The sequence below is a fragment of the Parasteatoda tepidariorum genome, chromosome 4 (assembly GCF_982258835.1).
Source record: "Parasteatoda tepidariorum strain Cologne lab strain chromosome 4, Ptep-v5.0, whole genome shotgun sequence".
Classification (NCBI taxonomy): domain Eukaryota; kingdom Metazoa; phylum Arthropoda; class Arachnida; order Araneae; family Theridiidae; genus Parasteatoda; species Parasteatoda tepidariorum.
The window spans coordinates 29,694,536-29,712,820 of NC_141758.1; the positions used below are offsets into that span (position 1 = coordinate 29,694,536).

Genomic DNA, 18,285 nt, shown 5'->3' on the forward strand with positions numbered 1-18,285 from the left:
TTAAAGAAACATCTTTCAGTTTAAATGAATTACTTTTCTCTGTGGAGTAGTTAGCATCAAACACCGCCACGAGCTTTAAATTATCAGCTGACAGCAAAACGTAGCTTCGGAGGCAGGTGACTACATACTTGTGAAAAAAGCTACCGACGAGTGGTTTCACAAGTGACCGCTAACTGTTTGACAACTAAGCCTAAATGTTACTTCTGAACAAGAAATCTCGTTCTATACTCAGGTCTGCAACCACAATTCCAAAGCATCAACGCACGCGATGTTTTCGCATTTTCTAGGTCCAATAACCAGAATATCTTGAATTTCAACAGTTAAAACGTTGACCACACAAGAACATTGCAGAAGTCATGCAGTTCGCAATTCTTCTATCATAAGCACACGACACGAAGGAATATGGGTTTGTTGGAACCCTGGGTTTAAGCAGTGGTCGCATCTCCAAAACCCTCACTCATCAGTACTCAATCCAAATAGTACAAGCCGTATAGTACAATCACAAATATATCCAGAGCTGCCAACTTTCAACGCTTTTGGTTAAGATTTCTTTTAGTAGTAGCAAAGTTTATAGTTTAAATAATTATTTTTTTATTCATTAAAATTTTTCTTTTCCACACCGCAAATATAAATGAATTAAAACATTAGATACAAAACCACTTTGTTCCAGCTCTCTCTCAGTGAAGCTTTTAAAATGTTGGCAAAATTATCAAAAATTCTGAAAGCTTTGGTTTTTAAATGTCTACCACTGCATGAAATATTTTACAAAAAGCGTAGTTGGCAGGCATGTATAATACATGTTGCTCGCAAAAACAATTTGTTGAAAATTGGTTTATAATATTGCCAAAAATAAGTGGAAATTATTTTTACTTCACAGCCTCAAAAATTATTATGATTTTTTTTATATTTATGAATGGATTAGAAAAGTAATTAGTATTTGAAGGTTATTTGAAGCATTTTTTTTTCGAAAAAAAATCGGTTTGGGAAGTTAGATAACTGAAAATTAATTCGAGAAAAAATCTTCTTAAAGTACAAAAAAATGTTGTTTATTAATGAAAGTTTTGAGCAATCACTTAATTTTTTTTATCATCAATAATTATGTCCTCTTCTCCTTTACTCAAACGTTTAGTTAGAACTTTCTTTTATTATTTAAGAAATCCGCCGTAGAGTTTTGTAATGTAAACATTTTTAAACAGGAAGATTATATTTTGTAAAAACCTAATCACCAGTAATACCTACCAAGATTTTTTTATGTATTTTCCAGCTGTTTCTTGGCCAATTAAAGGAAAGCTTGTTTGTTTTCATTTGCTCTGAAAAGTTAATATCTTTTTCTCATAAGTCGCAGTTAATAGGGTTTTTTTTTGCCGCCTGCACCCATTTATAAAATTGTTCAATAAGAAAAACGAAAATACTCGTTTCTTTCCTTTCTAAGAAGGGATATTTTTTATGTAACTAATTTTCACAGAGGCTATTTGGAGAATGTTTAATAATGATTTGGAATTGAACCTCCATAAATAGACCATGTAAATGTTTGCGAATTCATCAGGAGATAAGGTGTAAACAAGTTTTATAAAATAGATTTGAGAAAAAAAAACATTGTGTTGTTTTGCTTCTTATAGTACAAAAGATTCTGATTTCTGTTTTTTCTGATTTTTCGATAAGCATTCAATTGTTTTCTTAATACTTTAAATCTTTAGGCGCCTTAAAACTTCAACTGTATAAAACATCTGGGTACCAGAGGCCACTTGCGGCCCTTTTCCCATTAATCTTTAGCTTGATTTTTGTGGTGCTTCGATGAGGTTGTGGAATGCAAATGAGGTAAAGTGTAGGCGGCTACACTCCCATTTTGAGAAGTATCCTCTATTTTTAGAGATAAAGAATGGTATTAATGTAATTGTGATACGTAAAGAATACATGACATTTCGTATAAACAGGTTCTGCACGTGTTTAACAATTCGTTTTAATAAGAAGCTGCCAAAATGAAACAAATGTTGAGATTTTAATACATCTCAGATTATGCTTTTATAATACTTAAAAAGTTGATAGCCGTCTCACTCCAAAGTGTATTCGAAAACTGGAACACGTCGTCATGACAATTCCTCCTACAGGAACCCAGGCCCGCTATACACCCATGGCGTAAATCAAAACTTTAAAAATACACAAATTAGCTCCGTGGCCACAAATTAGATTTTACAACTGATCAAATTCGACTACAATCGTAACAACATCTGCAAGTGTACCACAATTCATGCCAATATAAGTATAGATAGGATGAAGAACTGGCAATTCATTGCCCTTGTTTTATAGTGAGCTTTTTATTGGACCCTGTACCTACAAAACCCACATGTTTTATAGTGGCTCTTAGTGAAGCTTAAGATAATCAAAATAGAAAAATTATCAGAGCCAAAGACGAAAAAGTGAACAAACGGAGATAACAATAAAGATAATTAATAAAGCAAACCTGAACTTATACTCTACTCTAATTTGCTAAGTTAAAAAAGATAAAACTACTATACTCAATCATTGATTAATAGATTTCTTAATAAATTGGTATTTCGCAAGTGAGCAGATAAAAACATATCAGCAATTTAGGCATATCAAATAAATTTAGGGGGCAGTAGGGTCCAATAGAGTCACCTTTCTCGATGCTATCCTCCTTGCGTGTGCTTTAATAATATTTAATTCATAGTGATTGTAACTTATTTCTTTAATTTGTTTGACCAGTGTTTCTTCTTGTATTGAATTCTCGAGGGAGTGCAGCGAGGAACTAGAATCTGTAAAAATTGTTGTTGTTTCAAACAAATTATAACTTACTTCTGTGCCTGGTGCTAAGTTGGATAGCGTGGTCAGATAGTCGGTTCGTCTCGGTCCATCTAGCTTTGTTGTTCAGTTCAACAACAGATTCGCATCCAACTTTAGAGCAATTCTTATGGTAGTTGATTCCTCCTGGTCTGTCTTACTTCCATCTATTTACACTTTACAGCCCGGGCCCTACGGTGAGCTGAAATCTCAAGTGATCTGATCCAAGTTTATATTATCAAGCTCTGCTTCTTTTGTCTAGTTAGTAATATCTGTCTCCAAGCACCAGATTGCATGCTTTATAGCCGTTTCATCTGCTATTTTAAGGTCTATAGGCTTTGTGAAATTGTATCGACTCGTTGCCATAGGTACAGTAGCATTTCATGATTGTAAACAATGTCAATCTCTGAGCTGTTGTGCCTCAGGCGATAAAGCATTCACCATCCGATGATGTGAACCGGATTTGGATCCCAGCGATAGCTGGTCGATACAAAGACCCATACTTGCCAATTCTTCCGGATTTTCCGGAAGATTTTATTTTCATATTTAAAGTGGTAGTAAATATATACTATTTTTTTCTTTTCTAAACTTATTTTTTAAATGATTTTGATCACCACTATTCTTACAAAAATTAAGCACATATATCAATATGAGTTACTATCATGGCTGTCAACTTAAGTTTTTTCAAATGCAACGTATTTGTTTGCTTAAAATTGAAGTTTTAATTTCATTTTAATACCACTGGGGAAAATGATAATGGAAGGGATTAAAAGTTGGCAGGTATGAAATACCACATCCAGATCACACCGACAACGACAAAAATATCTTCAATGGAAGACGAATCATGGGTTTGAGTCTTTTTGCCATCAGGCTAAACGTGAAGGTTTTCGTAGTTTTCCTCTCCATTTAAGGGTTGGTTCTGTCATAAAGACCTCTACAAAGGTAAATTTCTCCCAATATTTGATCAAGGAGTTCCCTTGTCTTCTGGATTTGGTTAAAATGTCAAGATTATGGAGTTAAACATATATTAGTAGTCGTAAAACCTAAAAATTGTTGGTTATTCAACGACGATTATAAAATAATAAATGGCAATCTCTGTAATGAGGTAAACTTTTTTTTTATGGTTCTTGCTGTCTTTAAAAATCACAAGCAGTTATATTCAAAACTAATAATCATGTAATGCCCATTTTAAGATATACTAGATTTTAGCATCCACGATATGAAGTTTTAAAAATAATCAAAAAATTCATAAAATCAGAAATTAAAAATTATATCGTTAAAAATTACAATTTTTTTTAAAAGTTTAGAGTAATTAAAAAAGGCTTGAAAAATATATAAATAAGAATAATTACATTTTTAACTACACATAAGGGAGCATGAAAAATTTTAAAAACATTTTAAGACATTAGTCACAAAGAATATAGTATATACAAAATATTTTATTCCTTTTTCTATTAAGCTATAGCAACCATAATAAATATCTGTCACTACATGCGGTACTGGCTTAGATTTAAAATAAACTAGCTGTTAATTTACGTAAAAATAAATAGAGTGTTTTTTTTTTACTGAAAATAAAGCTTTAAATGTCTTGTCTTTTGAATGACAAAACAATGTTTCAAAAAAATTTTACATAATGGTAAGAACTTGAAGTGTTTACTCTTTACAAAATAAACTATCTTGATGTTGTATTTAGTTTAATTTACAAAAAAAGTCATTATTTTAAAACAAAAGTAATAAAAATAATTGCGTAATAATAATTTTATAATAAAAGAAAATTAAATAATATATTCGTTTAAAAAAATTAGTATGCTAAAAGCATTAATTTAAAAATATATTCTAAAGAACAATCAAGCAAACAAAACAAAATTGTAACATCAGTAAAATAAGTATCTCAATGTAAGTGTTTTTCATAAGATTATCACTTGTAAAAAGCAATTCATTAAAGAACAAAACAAATAAGCAAACATTTTAATTCATGCCCTTAAACATAAAGTCAATTCCTTTTTATCTTATCTTTTAAGAATTATTGTAAAAACGTTTTTTTTTTATCTTTTAAATAGAGCGCAGCATTTTGTTTCTATCTAATTAAAACATTAAGGAAATAGTTTTAATTAAGACTTTCTTAAATTACGAACGAAATTATGAAGTTTACATTTTATGATTAAAACTACATATCCTAGCATAAAATTTTAGGTTGCAATAAACAGCACTTGAATACTGTTTTATTACTAAGATTTGATCTTGCTTTCTGTTAAAAAGTTTATCATTTCTAAAGCATAACAAGATCCATTTCTTATGTAAATTTCAAATTTCTGACACGATATCTCGAAAATATAATTAAAAACTCTTCCTTGCAAATTTAATGAGTTTTTCGTACACGAATGAAGCATATTGACACGTAATTAATCGCATTTCTTAACGTTGAGGACGTTAATATATATTTATAGAATCATTTTTTTGTGATTAATTAAATTTTACGCAAGTTTAATGTATGCGCATAAGAAAAACAGACTTTTGCATGCTTGATAAATTTTATACGACCAAGAAGGATTTTCCAGAATTAAAGCAGAATTGGCAAACACATTAGTGCAATAGAAATTATTTTCAGATATTTGTCAAAACAGAACAGCTGTGTACCCCTATGTTATATATATATATATATATATATATATATATATATATATATATATATATATATATATATATATATATATATATATATATATATATATATATATATATATATATATATATATATATATATATATATATATATATATATTAGCAGTTAATTTGGGGGAGAAGTAATAATAGTTGGATTTACTAAATATATCACTACTTAATTTAAAATAAAAATTATATAGTTACACTTTTAACTAACATTAATAAGAAATGTTAGAGTTAAGGTTAAAGCAGAACAAGATTGTTAAATTATAAAAAATAAGCCTTGTTCAAACTTAACCTACCGCTTTTTATTTCTTTCTATTTTGATTCCGGTTCCGTAAGAATACATTTATTTTTTTCTTTTCTTTCTTTATTTATAAGAAATTGGGCACCTGGGCCGCACAGAAGGCCCCTATCCCATACATCATGAAATAGTATAAAAAGTTAAAATAAAAGACAGTTTGAGTTCAGCAGTCTATGGGGTGGCTGTTACAGGGAGACAAGCACCTTGCTTGTTTAACTGAAAGAAAATGAAAATAATAAGAGCAACTTGCTGTAATCTGTGGATGGCTGTAGTTTGATTGTCAACGTGAAGTAACATAAAGGTCAGGATTTCAGTATTGGTAAAGTGTTTGATGCTGTGGACTATTGGTACTTTGGATTATTGATGTAGACTACATATGCTGGAATTGAAGACTATTATTTGTACTGATAGTTGTGGTATGAGGCGTCGGAGGTGAAATGAGCGGCTAATGGTCTTAGTTTATCGTCTTTTTTATAGTTCTCGAAGTTAAAAATCTGATTGAAGTTGGCTGTGCTGCATTTTATGGCTTTGTCGTAGAAGTCTGCATTTAATTTGTGTATATATTCGGATAGAAACGGAATTTTGAGATCCTTATGGATATTTGAATTACGTATGAAACATCTGGCACGGATGATCTTTCTGAGTATTTTATTTTGACATTGGTTGAGCTTTTTAAATAAGTGTTCGGGTATAGTAGTCCAGGCAGGTGAAGCATATGTAAGTATAGGTCGGATCATGGAGGTGTATAGTAATTTTCTGGTTTTTAGTGAGACGTTTTGGTAATAGATGAGAAGTTGGATAATATTAACTGCTGCTTTGGCTTTGTCTGTTATATTTTTAATATGGTCGCTCCAAGTGAGTTTACTATTAATTATGAGTCCAAGGTACTTGGCTCTCTTAACTATTGGGATTTGAATGTTGATCAGTTTCGGTTTTCATTGAGTTAAAATTTTAATTCTTCTTTTTTGTATTATGAGGATTTGTAATTTGTCGGCGTTTACGGCTATTTTCCATTTTCTACACCAGTCTTCTATTTCATCTATTTGGTCCTGTAGTTTTATTAGAGCTGAGTTTGATTTCTGGATATATATATATATATATATATATATATATATATATATATATATATATATATATATATTAGTGGTTACAATAATTTTAAACTAAATGTATAAATCATAGATGGAAAATTATAAAATTCAGAAGCTTAAGTTTTACAATCATTTTAAAACATAAAAATGTGAAGAAAGTTGCAATCCTGCATTTACTAAATCTTGGATCTGTTTTCCCTATTCCTCGGGTAGCTAATTTATACGAGGTAAAATAATTCACATTCTAATTAATATTATTTTCATTTCAATTCTGATTTCAATATCAATAAGGGAATTCAACTTTCATGTTCCACACTCACAAATCAACGACTGCTGATTTGTGAGTGTGGGTTTCTGTGGACGGCAATCCCCAAACACTGTTGCAGAAAATGTCAAGGAAAATAATAAGCAGGGTTGCTATGTTTAAAAAATCATTGATTTAAATCTCATACTTTTCTTATTTTAGGTTGAAAATATTATTGATACTACACTGAAAACTATTCGTTTATCACGGTAAATAACTACTCACTAAATTTGCAAATATTTAACTGATCTTGCTAGTTCTATAAAGGTTTGGTGAATTATATAACCCAGTGAATTGTTTAAAAATAGTGGTGGATAAAAATCTACTAAATTGAATTTATTAAATCAAGAATCACAATTGATAAACTACCACTTCAAAATATATATTTGCTGTCCGGTGCAAGTTGGCATCTCTGGTGTTAATATAATATATTAATTTTTAAGTTTCATCTACTGTTTCTATTGTCTATATACATTATTTAAAAGTAAATAACCTTTTGGATATAGTAACGTATAAATCTTTCCAGAAACTGATACAAATGATTTACGAAACTAATCTGTTTAGTAAATCATTTCTGTTGCACTCGGTTCAAAATCTCGGGTTTTGAAGGGGAAGCTTGTTTTCGAGAACTGAGATGGACGCTTCTGTAACCTAATCACAAATATTCATACAACTGTTATTTCAAGCTACAGCTTGCCTGATTTCACTAGATTGAAACTTTTATTGAAGTGAGACTTGCCTTCGAACTGATTCAGATACTAAAGGACGTCTTATTTACGTTGAAATTTTGAGTCCTGTATACTGACCTTCACAACATACTTTTACATCTGTTAATTTACACTTTTTTACATCTTTACTTTTACATCTGTAAAAATCATTCTTAAGCTTTAGCTTGGAGTTCTGTTAACACGTTGAATGCCATTGGGGTCACCGGTGACCGGCACTCAGTTTGGTCGTAGCTCCATGGAGGTCACCGTAGACCGGCGAAGCCAAGATTCGAGTAAACACATAATTCGAGTAAATTTTTAATTTTTTTTATACTATTATCCTTACTAAAATGGTTTGAAGAAATTAATGCAATATGGAACACACAAAAATAGTTTTATTTATATACACAGTGATGCCAAATTCCTCCGGACGGCAAATAAATATTTTCTAGTGGTAGTTTATTAATTGTGATTCTTAGTTTCATAAATTCAATTTAGTAGATTTTTATCCACTACTATTTCTGAACAATTCGTAGGGGTATATAATGCACCCCTTTTTTTCAGATATGTTATGCTAAACCTTTTAAAAAACTAGCAAAATCTGTCTAATGTTCGCAAATTTAGTTTGTAGTCATTTACCGTTTGGGCAGACAGGCTAAGCCAGTGGTTCTTAACCTTTTTAAGCCGCGACCCAAATTTGAGAAATATGTTCATGTCGCGACCCAAAAAAAAGTCAAAGTTAGGCTGAGTAAGCCACAATGACTTCTTCTAGGAGGTGTTGGTATTACTTATTATTTGGTGTATTACTAACTTTTTTGGTTCGACTCAGCGCTACCCAAGAAATATGTTTCGCGACCCAATTTTCGGTCGCGACCCATAGGTTAAGAACCGCTGGGCTAAGCCATGTAAAATTAGCGTAGTATTCAACGTGTTAGTGTTAATGATGTCGGCTTTTCATCTCTACATCTGGACACTATTATTTACAATTCATGTCCATTTATGTTAACAACACATCTTTACAACTGTACATTTACACCGTGCAACCCAGGGTCATTCTTAGAGTTCTATCATTTGAAGGCCTCCTTTGTTCATCACAATCAATTCGTTTTCTTGTACTGATAAGACACAGACGTGCATTTCCAGACTTCAAAAATCCCCGGATACCCCCTATTGAAGCGGGCGGGATAAATTAAATTATATTTATACTGCACTGATTTATTTATACTTAAGGCTTTAAAATTAAACCATTGATATCAAATTTCATTGATAATTCATTATAGATATTTATAGAAGTGAAGTAAGCGAAGATAGCTCCTTCGAGATACTAATATTCTATTTAACATATTTACATTTATATACAAGTTGGTTCGATTTACAAGAAGCATCATCACAGCAGGTGATGAGAGAAATACTGACAGGCTGTCATACTGACAGGCTGTTTATACAATTCTAATATGATGACGTCAGAACTCTTATTTCAGTTCACTTCAAAAATAAGTAAAAACACGATTGATTAAAGACAAACAGATAACAATATGAAATAAACTTGATTTTACGATGAGCGGCAAACCTATCACCACACAGTATCCCCCCAGTGACAAAGTCACGATACCAATAATGATTGTTTAAAAACAATCATAAAATACAAAGTAGTAAATTCAAATATACGCCTTAATTACGAAGAAAAAAAAATTTAACTTGGAAATTGGAATACAATTAATAGATACAAAATATTTAGATGCTTTTATATTCCATACTCTTTAACAAAATATTTTGGGAAATGCACACGGCGACCAGATTTTGTAACAATTTGCTTTTCTTCCTTTGTTGGAGATAATTGCTTTTCGACCATTGGAATTTTATTTATTTTTAATTTCTCAGAAATTTGAAAAGCGGGTTTAATTCTATCTATTGAGACAGTTATTTTCTTACCATGAAAATCAATAATAAAGGTTTTATCAGAACGTTCAATTACCCGGTGTTGTCCGGTGTATGCAGGTGATAGTGGAGGACGAATTTTATCTACTTTTAAAAATATATGAGAGCAAGATTTTAAATTAGGATTAATATAGAACTTATTTTTACTGTGTGCTGATGCTGGTACAGGACTTAATTTTCTCATTGCAGCCATAAAATTTGTAACATAATTTTCTGTTACTGGTGGAGATAAAGAATTTGCGTTTAAAAGATCCGAAGGTAGACGTAAGGAAGTACCATAAACAAGTTGTGCACAAGTTGCATTAATATCAGCTTTTAAAGCTGTGCGAATACCTAATAAGACAATTGGTAAAATTTCGGTCCATTTATTATTTTCCTGTGCTATTATAGAACTTTTAAGTTGTCTATGAAATCGTTCTATCATTCCATTACTTTGCGCGTGATATGAAGTAGTATGGATGTGGTTACTGCCTAAAATATTAGTGAGTTTTCGAAAAAGAGTTGATTCAAAATTTCGGCCTTGATCGGTAAATATAGAAACGGGAGTGCCAAATCTAGAGATCCAACCGTGAATAAGTGCTTTTGCGGTGGTCTCGGCAGTCATATCCGTAGTAGGGATAACTTCTGGCCATCTCGTGAATCCATCTATTATTGTAAGGCAGTATTGCTTATCTTCAGAAATAGGAAGTGGGCCAATAAAATCCAGATGGACATGGGAAAATCTTGCGTCGGGTTGAGCAAATGTACTAAAAGGAGCTTTAGTGTGTTGAAAAGCTTTAGCTCGCTGACATTTCTCACAAGAACGAACTTTATTTTTGATATCCACTTTCATGTTGGGCCACACAAATCGTTTAGAAATTAAATTTGTAGTTGAATATATTCCAGGATGAGAAAAATAACGTAAATTATCAAAAATAATTTGCCTGTATGATTTTGGAATAAAAGGTCTAGGGTACTTAGTTGAAAAATCACATATTAAATTAACATCTTCCAAAGAAAAGTACTGTTTTTCTAATTTTAAAGATGAATTATTTGAATTTAATATTTCTTTTAATTCTGAATCTTCATTTTGTTCCTGTTCTAGTTTTTTAAAGTCTATTAAAGGAGGTTTTGAAATTGCATTTATTTCTATTCACGATAGAGTATCAGCAATTGAATTAGATTTTCCTTTTACATGTTTAATATCAGTTGAAAATTGAGAAATATAATCAAGATATCTGAATTGACGAGGGGAACATTTTTCAGGTTTTTGTTTAAACGCATAAATTAGAGGTTTTTGGTCAGTAAAAATAGTAAAACTTCTACCTTCAAGCATGTGACGAAAATTTTTTATTGACGCGTATATTGCCAATAATTCGCGATCGTATGTTGACCAAATTTGCTGACTTTTATTTAATTTTGTTGAGAAAAATGCAATTGGTTCCCACTCATCATTTTGATATTGCATTAAAGAACTGCCGATTGCAAAATCAGATGCGTCAGTCCACAGACTTAAACTAGCACCAGGTTTAGGATATTTTAATAGAGTTGCATCGGCTATTGCTTGTTTTGTATCAGAAAAAGATTTGTTTGAAGTATAGGTCCAAATTAACGGTAAATCAGATTTTTTTGATGATTTGTTAGATTTCTTAATATTTCGTTGTCCTTCTAAAAACTTGGTTAAAGGTGATAAAATATGAGCTGCATTAGGAATAAAGCGTCGATAAAAATTAAATAATCCTAGAAATCTACGTAATTGAGTAATCGTATTTGGTTTTGGAAAATTTAGAATTGCATTAACGCGATCACTTAAAAGTTCAGTACCTTTTTCGGAAATTTTGAAACCTAAAAATTGTAAACTATTCTGTCCAAATAAGCATTTCGAGGGATTTATGGTTAAACCAAAATACTGCAGTCTATCAAAAAGTGATTTTAAATATTTTATATGCTCTTCGGGAGATTCGGAAGCTATTAATATATCATCTATGAAAGCGTAAACGCCTTCCAAGCGTCTAGTTACTTCGTCAATAAAGCGTTGGAAAGTACTGGCTGCATTGCAAAGTCCGAATTGCATACGAGTACTTTCGAATAATCCGAAAGGAGTTATTATTGCAGTTTTATGTACATCTTCATGGGCTATAGGTATTTGATGGAAAGCTTGAATTAAATCAATGTGAGAAAATATTTTAGTTCCATGTAGTTCACTAGTAAAATCCATAATATTTGGAATTGGATATTTATCTTTAACAGTTTGAGTGTTTAAAGCTCGATAATCACCTACTGGACGCCAGTCCAAACTATTTTTCTTGGGAACTAAATGTAAAGGTGATGAAAAATTACTTTTGGATGGGCGCATGTGGCCTAAATCTAACATATGTTGAAATTCCATTTTTGCTATTTTTAGCCTATCGGGCGCTAGACGCCGAGGTTTAGCAAAAACTGGTGAACCAAAAGTTTCTATATGATGTACAACATTATGCTTAACAATTTGGTCTGAGCAAATAGGTTTCGTTATTTCAAGATATTCGTTTAACAATTTTTCATAATAATTTTCACCAAGAACAGTTTTAATTGAAATAATATCAGAAGTTTTAAAAATACAATGAGAATTTAAATTAGTAGTAATATCATTTAAGCAACGTTTTCTAATATTAGGTTTAAGATTAAAATAGTATAAAAAATCTGCACCTATAATATGATTAGTTATATCACAAATATAAAATGGAAAATTAAACTTTCGTCTAAGACCGAAGTCTAAAGTTAACAATTTCTTACCGTATACTTTTATGATGGTATTGTTCGCAGCTTTAAATGTCTGAATCGGAGAAAGAGTTTTTTCTTTTTTATTTGCTGGAATAATTGAGCAGTCACTTCCGGTATCCACTAGAAATTGCTTGTTGGATTGTCTATCTCTAACAAAAAGGCGACAATTTGTTGGAGGCAAGATGTTAGTCGCATTCACTCTTGCCTTTCTTGGTTTTTCTGGTAAATGCAGGGTTTGACACACTTTCTAGCATCAGATTTAAATTTCCGATGATAGAAGCACATTTTGGAGTTTCGATGTGGAGATGAGGATTGGCTTTGACGATTACGAAACTGTGCATAATTCCGGTTGCGAGACCTGCTGCGTGTCCGCAAAGCTGTTACTTCTTTTCGTAGTGCTTTAACTTCTTCTAAAAGCTCAAGGGTGCATTGTTGATTTGAAGAAACTTCGCTAACTTCACTTGAAGTTGACATTTCTATTACTTTATCAGCGATTTCAGCAGCTCTTGTTGAATTTAGTGAAGGGATTGCGGCCAATATCGACTGAACATGCTGCGGTAGCTGATTTAGAAATAGTTCCAAAAGTAGTGAATCTGAGATTTCGTGGGATTCAGCTCTTCTCTGCATAGTGCGCAAGAGTTCACTAGGCTTTCTATCTCCTAGTTGCTCTCCGGAAAGTAAACGTCGAATTTCCTGGGACTTTGTTTCCCCGCAGCGTGCAATAATTTCTTCTTTCAGCTTTTTGAAAGGATCTTCTGCGTCAGGAGTTATAATGACGTCCCTTACAACTGCGGCTACTTCAGGAAGAAGATGGGCGAGGCAGTAGTTAAACTTTGTTTTGCTCTCTGTAATCGGCTTCGGTGTCGCAAGCTGGAAAGTTGCTTCGACCATGTGGAACCACAGGTGTGGATCAGAGATGTTGAAGATGGGAATTTTTACTGCAGATGATTCCGCCATAGTTGCAGTTTCCTATTTATCCAAGAGCCAAAAACAGGAAAGATCAAAAATAAAAGTTACTTGTATCGTCAGACGTCCGGGTCACCATTGAAGTAAGCGAAGATAGCTCCTTCGAGATACTAATATTTTATGTAACACTAGGAGGCTTCGCCCCCTGCTCGCTGGCGCTCACCAACCCCCGGAACTGCTTTCGCAGTTCATTTCGGATTGCTTCGCAATCCAATGCTCGCTTTGCTCGCTCATTGGATACGCTCTTAGCGTCTAGTTTTTGTATACTTTTTTGAATACTGAAGTTCCGAAAATTTTTCACTGTTGAAAATTCTAAACCTGTACATTTCAATATTAATTTGAAATTGCAAACAGTTCACGTATTTTTCTTAATTACACTATTTTAAATTTCAGTTGTTGATTGAGAAAAGTAACTGTTGTAAGTTTTGTTTTAAAGTCTTTCCCTCCAGAGGGCTAAGGCCATGTGTTGTAAAACAATATGAAATAGTAGTCTGCCACTGAACGCCGGATGAAAAAGCATCGGCTTTGATGAAGATAATTTTGTATTTTTAATTCTCTGAAGGGCACCACCTTAATAATATGGAATTTGTAAAATAAATGTATATATTTTTGATTGTTGACGAAGCCCATCATTTTGTGCTTTCATCAGTGTTTAGAAGCAGAACAACTATAAGTTTTTTATTTCATCACAAAAATATAAAATGTATAAAAAACAAAGAAAAGAGTAAGAAAATGAGTATACCCTACAAAAAATGACCAATAGAAACCAATAAAAACATTCATTGATATCAATAGAATTCTATTGGTCTGTACTTGTTTCTATTGATATTTCAACTGATGTCAACTGATATCAGTAGTGTATTGGCATCAATAGATGTTGAACAGTGGGGTATTCTATTGGTCTGTACTTGTTCCTATTGACATTTCAACTGATATCAGTAGTGTACTGGTATCAATAGATATTGATCAATAGAATTCTACTGGTCTGTACTTGTTCCCATTGACATTTCAACTGATATCAGCAGTGTATTGGTATCAATGGATATTGATCAGTAGGTATTCTATTGGTATATACTTGTCTGTATTTCACACTTCAACTGATGACTACTGACATCAGTAGGGTACTTGTATCAATAGATGTTGATCAGTTAGGTATTCTACTTGTTTTATCAATGTATGAACTGATATCTACAGATTTTTATTGACACCAGTAAAACTTAGCAATTATTGATCAATAGGTATTTTATTAGTCTATATTTGTTTTCATGAATACATCAACAGGTGCCTATAGAATTGCTTTACATACGTTTGCTTACAATACATATTTTTCCGGAAATCTAACAGGTTACGACCTTTTAAAATTAGATTACTTTGTTAAAAATTCTTCATTATTTCATTTTTTTTTTCTTGATTATGTACTGATTTCCGGTCATTAATTTCTTAGATTTTTATAAGGATTCTTAACATGTATATTAAGGGTAGTGAGAACGTACACTTTCTATGTGCACTAATTAAAGAATACATATTTAAAATTATTAAAATCATTTTATTATTTTGGAAGAAAGGAAGTTTTTGAGTAAAACTTTTACACATCTTAATAACTTTAAAATCTGCTTAAAGTCATTCAAATGAAAGTAATTTTATAATAAAAGTAATTTAATAATAAAACTTGTTTTTATTAGTTTATCATTTATTTACTTATTTATTTTGTAATTTACAAAATTTATTTTAATCAAAGTCATGATGGCAAAAAGATATTATTAATTATAATCCCACTTTAAATTTTATTATAAGTTGTTTTTAATTTTTATTGATTTATTATTATTATTGAATTTATACTAAACTAGAACTATTCGCAAAATAAATTAATTATTTTAGGTTTCAAACAACTTCGTAGCAAAAGAAATACATTTACATAAATTAAAAATTCATATAAAATCTCAAACTTTTTACCTTCAAACATTAACCTCGCCATCATAAATTTATAAATTTCAGTCCCTTTTTGAAATTTGTTTTAAATAAATTTGGATCATAAAACAAAATAAACTTTTTTGAATGAAATAAGTAAATTTGTTTTGTAGAAACATAGTTAATTCAATCCAATTGAATCTATAAAAGCAAAAAGGAGTTATTAATTCAGAAACGAAAGGGGAGCATGCAAAATACGAGAATTGACTTTTAGTCGTTCGTTAAATGTGTTTTAATCGTTCGTTAAATCATATCAAGCTGCCTACACTCCCAATTTTGAGAATGTTCTTTTTAAACTTTTTCCCCAGTTCATTCCGTTTCTCAGTCTGAAGTTCCAGCCAATCACATTACTCCGACTTACGTTCAATGTTTACAATTGAGCGTCATGGAAAGAATGACGCATATTATGGGGAGAAATATTTTAGTAAGTGTAATTTTTTCTTTATTTCTTATTTTTATTTGCATCTTTGTTAGTTACAGAAATATTAAAACGTATGCTTGAGTTTTATTGCTATTTTAAGTTATCTATACATGTATATTATTCTTGAATTATTACTGCATGTGCATGCATATCTAGGGTTACGATATACTCGTATACAGATTCCATGAAAAGAAAGTATTTTTAATGTTTTTTTTTCTGGGTTTCTTAATCAGACTTAAATAGAAACACTTTGTTCACATGTTATTTACATAAATTCCCATTAATATCACCGTTAGTATCAAATTAATTATTTATTTAGTTGTGTATAATATTTTTAAACTTTGCATTATATTTTAAGTGTTAATCACAAATTCTTTTGTTATTTTAATGCTTTTCCTGAACTGTTGCCAAAAAATATGTAGCAAAGCTTGATAACAATATTTACAAAAAATATATATAGATTTTAAGGTAAAGATATGTGTAAAAACTTTATACACAGTGACATTTTTTTTTTCTTTTTGCTCTCTGAAAGGCAATTTAATGTTTAGGTAATCTAAATTTATATTATTAGTATAATTTATTAATTACATTAAATTTATGTTATTAGTATAACTACTAAATGATATTTTTTTGCTACTCTGTCTTGACTGTGTTCAAGTAAATGCAAAAAAACATTTTCAATTATTAAATATTTTTATAAACAATAATTATTTTTATAAGTAGTTATTTTTATAAATAATTACTTTTCTATTTGCATTTAAATTTTCTTTGTTTACTTCATTTTTGTTATGGGTTAAAAACAATCCTTACACTTTCTTATGTATTTAATCTTAGCTGGATGTAACTTTTTTTTTCTTTTCTTTAACATGTTGAATGCCATGCTAATTTTACACGGCTTGCCCGTCTGGCCAAAATGATTTTTTTCAGTATGTATTGCATTAATTTCTTCCAACCATCTTAGTAATAATATAAAAAATATAAAATAATAATATAAAAAAATTAGGAGCATTAAAAATTTATTCTAATAATCTAGGCTTCGCCGTTCATCGGTGACCCCTGTGGCGCTACAAACAAACTCAGTGCCAGTCACCGGTGACCCCTATGGCATTCAACGTGTTAAATTAGTTCAATAATATTAAATTTAAAAATTATTATGGCTAAACCTATTCCTAATGTAATAAAATGTGTACATTGTGATGAAAACTTTCAACAACTTATTCAAATAAAATACTTTTACATTGATAAGTTCCGTTTAAAATTTTCTAGCCGAACTGAATGCATGACAAGACTGTTATTTGGGTTACATGGAGAAGAAAACCACGCAAACATGTCACGGATAGTCTGGCGTCATGATCCGTCTACCACAAAGGATATTTTACGTCAGCACTGTGGTCAGTGCAAACTTTCTATTCCTTGAGCTATTGCGACATTTCTGGAAATAATGCAGCTGATCACTTCACAAATACTGCTGTTAATTTCCTCCACTTGTTTTTACTCTCCCCTACAGCCAAATCTTCTCCACCATTGTAAGAATGATAGACTAAAATATAAAGAATCTGCCTGATGTGGATGCTGCAGGAAAGATTTGGTTAGGCCTCCTCTGCAATGCTTTGCCAATGTACCTCCTCCAGCAAGTTTTTTAACTGTGTTAAGTAGTGAAAATTGAAAAAGAGTGTGTGATTCGGTTTTTTCGAAACTTGAAATATGTTTTAATTTAAAAGTTCTGTGCGAAACATGTGAACTTTTTTTATAAATACCTACATTACACAAGTCTTACCAGCTCTTCCTTGAGCCATTAAAATGAACTTAAAGTCGTTTCACTCTGTATAGCAAATTTATCTGTATATTATTACCTTTTACTATGATGTTTTATTATTTTCTCATAATAATGCTAATTTTATTTAACTTTAAACTATAATTTTGTAAATTTGGTTTAGGTTATTCTTACTGGTTAATTTCCCATTGTATTAAGTATGATTTTCCATTATAATTTTACTGCTGTTGTTGTGTTTTCTTTGTTTACTTGCTCTTTTTAATTACTGACCTTTAATTATGATATTACTATCTATATATACATAACCCATGCTAAGGATTTAAAATTATTAGCCAGTTTTTAAAATTCTAAGCCAAAGGCAAATCGTAACAATTTTTTATGATTGATTTTTTCAGTAGGAAAATGCATATTTATTACAAATTGAATTATTTTATAAAAATGCAACTACAAATTAAGAATCATTTTGCAGTTGGGGAGGAGTAAATGAACAATGAATGGATAAACTTTTCTTTTTGTTCGAAAACAGCATTCGCCAATACTTTCCCCAAAATAACATTTTTGTTTTGCCAAATTTCAAGTTTAATATATATGGTAAGATGACAAATGC

General features: G+C 30.9%; 2 protein-coding genes and 1 long non-coding RNA gene across 3 annotated transcripts; 1 reads left to right on the plus strand and 2 right to left on the minus strand.

Moving 5' to 3' along the window:
- Positions 1 to 1,762: 1,762 nt before the first annotated feature.
- Positions 1,763 to 12,175, minus strand: LOC147810845 (uncharacterized). The gene is made up of 3 exons (XM_087162115.1): positions 11,807 to 12,175; positions 9,802 to 10,762; positions 1,763 to 1,860 (listed from the first exon to the last, which is right to left on the minus strand). The coding sequence occupies exons 1-3, from the start codon at positions 12,173 to 12,175 to the stop codon at positions 1,763 to 1,765; spliced, it is 1,428 nt and encodes a 475-aa protein (XP_087018241.1).
- A 569-nt stretch (positions 12,176 to 12,744) lies between these two features.
- LOC147810846 (uncharacterized) lies at positions 12,745 to 13,506 on the minus strand. The gene has a single exon (XM_087162116.1). The coding sequence runs from the start codon at positions 13,504 to 13,506 to the stop codon at positions 12,745 to 12,747; it is 762 nt and encodes a 253-aa protein (XP_087018242.1).
- A 2,224-nt stretch (positions 13,507 to 15,730) lies between these two features.
- Positions 15,731 to 17,907, plus strand: LOC147810847 (uncharacterized). The gene is made up of 2 exons (XR_015432988.1): positions 15,731 to 15,907; positions 17,171 to 17,907. It is a non-coding gene; the product is annotated as an uncharacterized LOC147810847 (long non-coding RNA).
- Positions 17,908 to 18,285: the final 378 nt, after the last annotated feature.